Source organism: Argentina silus (genome assembly GCF_951799395.1).
Source record: "Argentina silus genome assembly, chromosome: 21".
NCBI lineage: Eukaryota > Metazoa > Chordata > Actinopteri > Argentiniformes > Argentinidae > Argentina > Argentina silus.
The window spans coordinates 5,263,461-5,266,443 of record NC_139675.1 but is presented as its reverse complement, the minus strand read 5'-3'; the positions used below and the strand labels follow the sequence as shown (position 1 = coordinate 5,266,443).

Below are 2,983 nucleotides of genomic sequence, written 5' to 3'. Positions count from 1 at the left end.
CGAAGACTCATGTTGCATTCAAGACAAGTTGAAAATTGAAACTTGAAAATACAAGCTCAGAGTGGGAAAAATCAACTTCAATGGCCCTCCAACTCGTAATTACAAGTGGGAGACTCGGGTATCATCCTCAAGCTCAGAGTGTCTGATTTGGAGTTCTGTGATGTCATGCCAACAAGAAAGTATAGCATAGCATAGCAGACGTTAAGTGAAGTGAAAATATGTTGAATACACAAATCTAAGCTGTTGAATACACACTGTAGTTTGTTTTATATATATGCCATTTAGCTGATGCTTTTATCCAAAGCGACTTACATTGCAGTGAGTGCATACATTTCAGTGTATATGGCCCCAGCAGGAATCAAATGCACAACCTAAGTGTTGTTAGCGCCATGCTCTACCAACTGAGCCAACAGAGGACCACATGAGATGCATTTTGGAGAGTTTCAAACTTGCAAAGTTTAAAGTTAAAGCGGTTATAACTGGCCAACGTTAGCCATCAACTGCAGGCATTAGAGTTTTTCTCGAATGCTAAGACACTTTTAATGAAACTGGGGTCCACTTGATCTCCATCATAACCTAATGAGCACAACAGTATTCTTTTTTTTCAAAACAGTAAGTCATTTCTTAATGCTTTCACACACAATGTAAATGCAAAGCACATGACACTGCACAGACAAATGTATTTGTTGTAAGTCGCTTTGGATCGAGGCGTCTGCTAAATGCCAAAAATGTAAATGTGAAAATGTGGAGTAGCTCAAAGGGGAATACGAAGAGGTAATGTTTCAGATGAAATTAGTGCCACAATTATTGACCATGTTGTCAATCATGGCCTTTCCATGAGAGGGACTGGGCAGCATCAATAGTAAGAATCTTGAAGAATGACTATGGGTGAGTTACAATGCTATACCACACTGTATTTCAGTATTACTGTACTATACTATATACAGTACAATATACAGTATGTGTAAAACAGTTCTCATTGCCCTTCATGTGACCATCAAAATGTCACAGTTTGTACATATTTACTGTATTTATAATATTCAGAGACAACCACACGCTGGTGGCAGAGGTAAAGTTTTCACTGCGCCACAGGTGGCTGCCGTAGTGGATGTGGTTGTTGCCAACAATTCCATAAGATTGTGAGAGATCCAGACAGCAGTCATTAAAGATCACAACATCCTCACAAATGTCAACAGTGTGAGTTTGGCCACTATTGATCGGGTCCTAAAAAGACACAAAGTGGGAATGAAACAACTTTACAAGGTCACATTATTGGCACATCCCTAGAATTGGCCCATACAATACAGAACGTCTCCTCACATTCCTTGATGCATTGCGCCAGAGAGTGGTACCACCAGGAGAGAGAGGGCTGGTGAGGGCTGGTGAGGGCTGGTGAGGCCTGACGTGTCCCGCTTCCTCATTAGATGGAACAATGTTGCTTTCCACCACTCCCGTCTGGTTACTGAATGGTTTGCAGGGTTAGGGTTAGGGCTAGTGTTAGGGTTAGGGCTAATGTTAGGGTTAGGTTTAGGGCTAGTGTTTGGGTTAGGGTTAGGGCTAGGGTTAGCCCATCCACAAGTGATGATGGAATTTCTCCCTCCGTAATCTCCTTTTCTCAATCCAATCGAGGAATTCTTCACTTGTGTGGAGGTGGAAAGTTTATGATCACCGTCCACATGATCAGATGCAGTGAATGCCGGTTGACTGGAAATCGATGCAGAGGACTGCCAAGGGTGGAGGCGCCGTGCCAGGAGATGCCATCCTCGCTGCATTGCAAAGGAAAACATCCAGTGTGATGTTGATCGACAAGAACGAAAGGACTGAATGTGGTGTATACTGTATTTGTGTTGCCTTTTTTGACATTGCTTCGTTTTTGCAATGATCTGCTAACTTGCTTTATTTGTATTGTCTGTATATACACCATCATTTAATTTGGAAAGGACAAAATGTAAAAACGTAAAATAAAGTTTCTGGATATTCATGGACTTGAGTGACATTCTTTCTGCATTGGTCATCTTTGATAAAATAATTTTCGGAAAAAAGAATACAGTCCATGCTGTGATAATATGTTTACTTCCCTTTATGGCACATCGTATAATTATAGTATCAACAAATGGCACAGACATATAAAACAGGGTTAACCATATTAGGGTATATTGAAAGTTGTAGTTAGTATGTATTGGGTCATTGTGTAACGATTGATTGAAATAACTTTTAATTAGCTAACAAGTTGTATGTTTTGATGCAGGTAGTCGATTTTGTGTCATGTATTGAATGTGTTGAGAGTCTTAGTGCATTTTGCAAATGAAATTTTTCATTTTTGGCTAAGGTGTTTCAGTGCAGACCTCAAATCACTTGAATGCGGTCCGAGATCACAGAATGAGGTCCGAGATCACAGGTGGAAATTCCGAGTTGGTAATGAATGCGCCATATTATGATGTGTCTCTTTAAAATTGGTCAGCTGGGTTAGCATGTACTACGCATGCGCATTAGTAAAACGAGGAAGCTCGCCTGCTAGCTTTGGCGGATGATGTGGACATTCAACGGGTGAGAGCCCCCACAACGGTTGTTGATGAGCCTGGGGCGAAAGAAAGGACAATTCAAAACAATGGAAAGGTGAAAGTGAATAGATATCGCTTACAGTCAACAACCTCTATTTTTTTTTTTTTTTTTTTTTTTACCGTTGAAAAGTGAGCGAAAATGATGTCGGAATGCGACCAGAACGAAACCGAGATGAGCGAGGCAGTGGCGGACACCACACAAGCAGCCGTGGAGCCCAACTTTCGTTTGCAGGAGCCCCCGTCAGTGTTGTTCGATAGGAACTGGGCCGGGCAGGGTTTGGGGGCGAACCCGGGGGCTGCTGTTCGGATATCGGGCTCTTGCGAAAGCGTCCTAACCGAGCTGGAGACGGACGGTTCCGGGGAAGAGGCGCTGTTATTGCCGTGTCTAGCTGGAAGCACGTCGTCTCCTCGGAGAGAGAAGA

At 42.4% G+C, this 2,983-nt stretch overlaps 1 protein-coding gene across 1 annotated transcript in view; it reads left to right on the top strand.

Moving 5' to 3' along the window:
* The first annotated feature begins 2,525 nt into the window (after nt 1-2,525).
* The window catches only part of pi4k2b (phosphatidylinositol 4-kinase type 2 beta), an 11,834-nt gene continuing 11,376 nt past the window's right edge, over nt 2,526-2,983 (top strand). The window contains exon 1 of the mRNA XM_083692648.1: nt 2,526-2,983. This exon is cut by the window's right edge and continues 54 nt beyond it. Within this exon, the coding sequence (XP_083548774.1) occupies nt 2,701-2,983 (283 nt within the window). The 5' untranslated portion in view covers nt 2,526-2,700.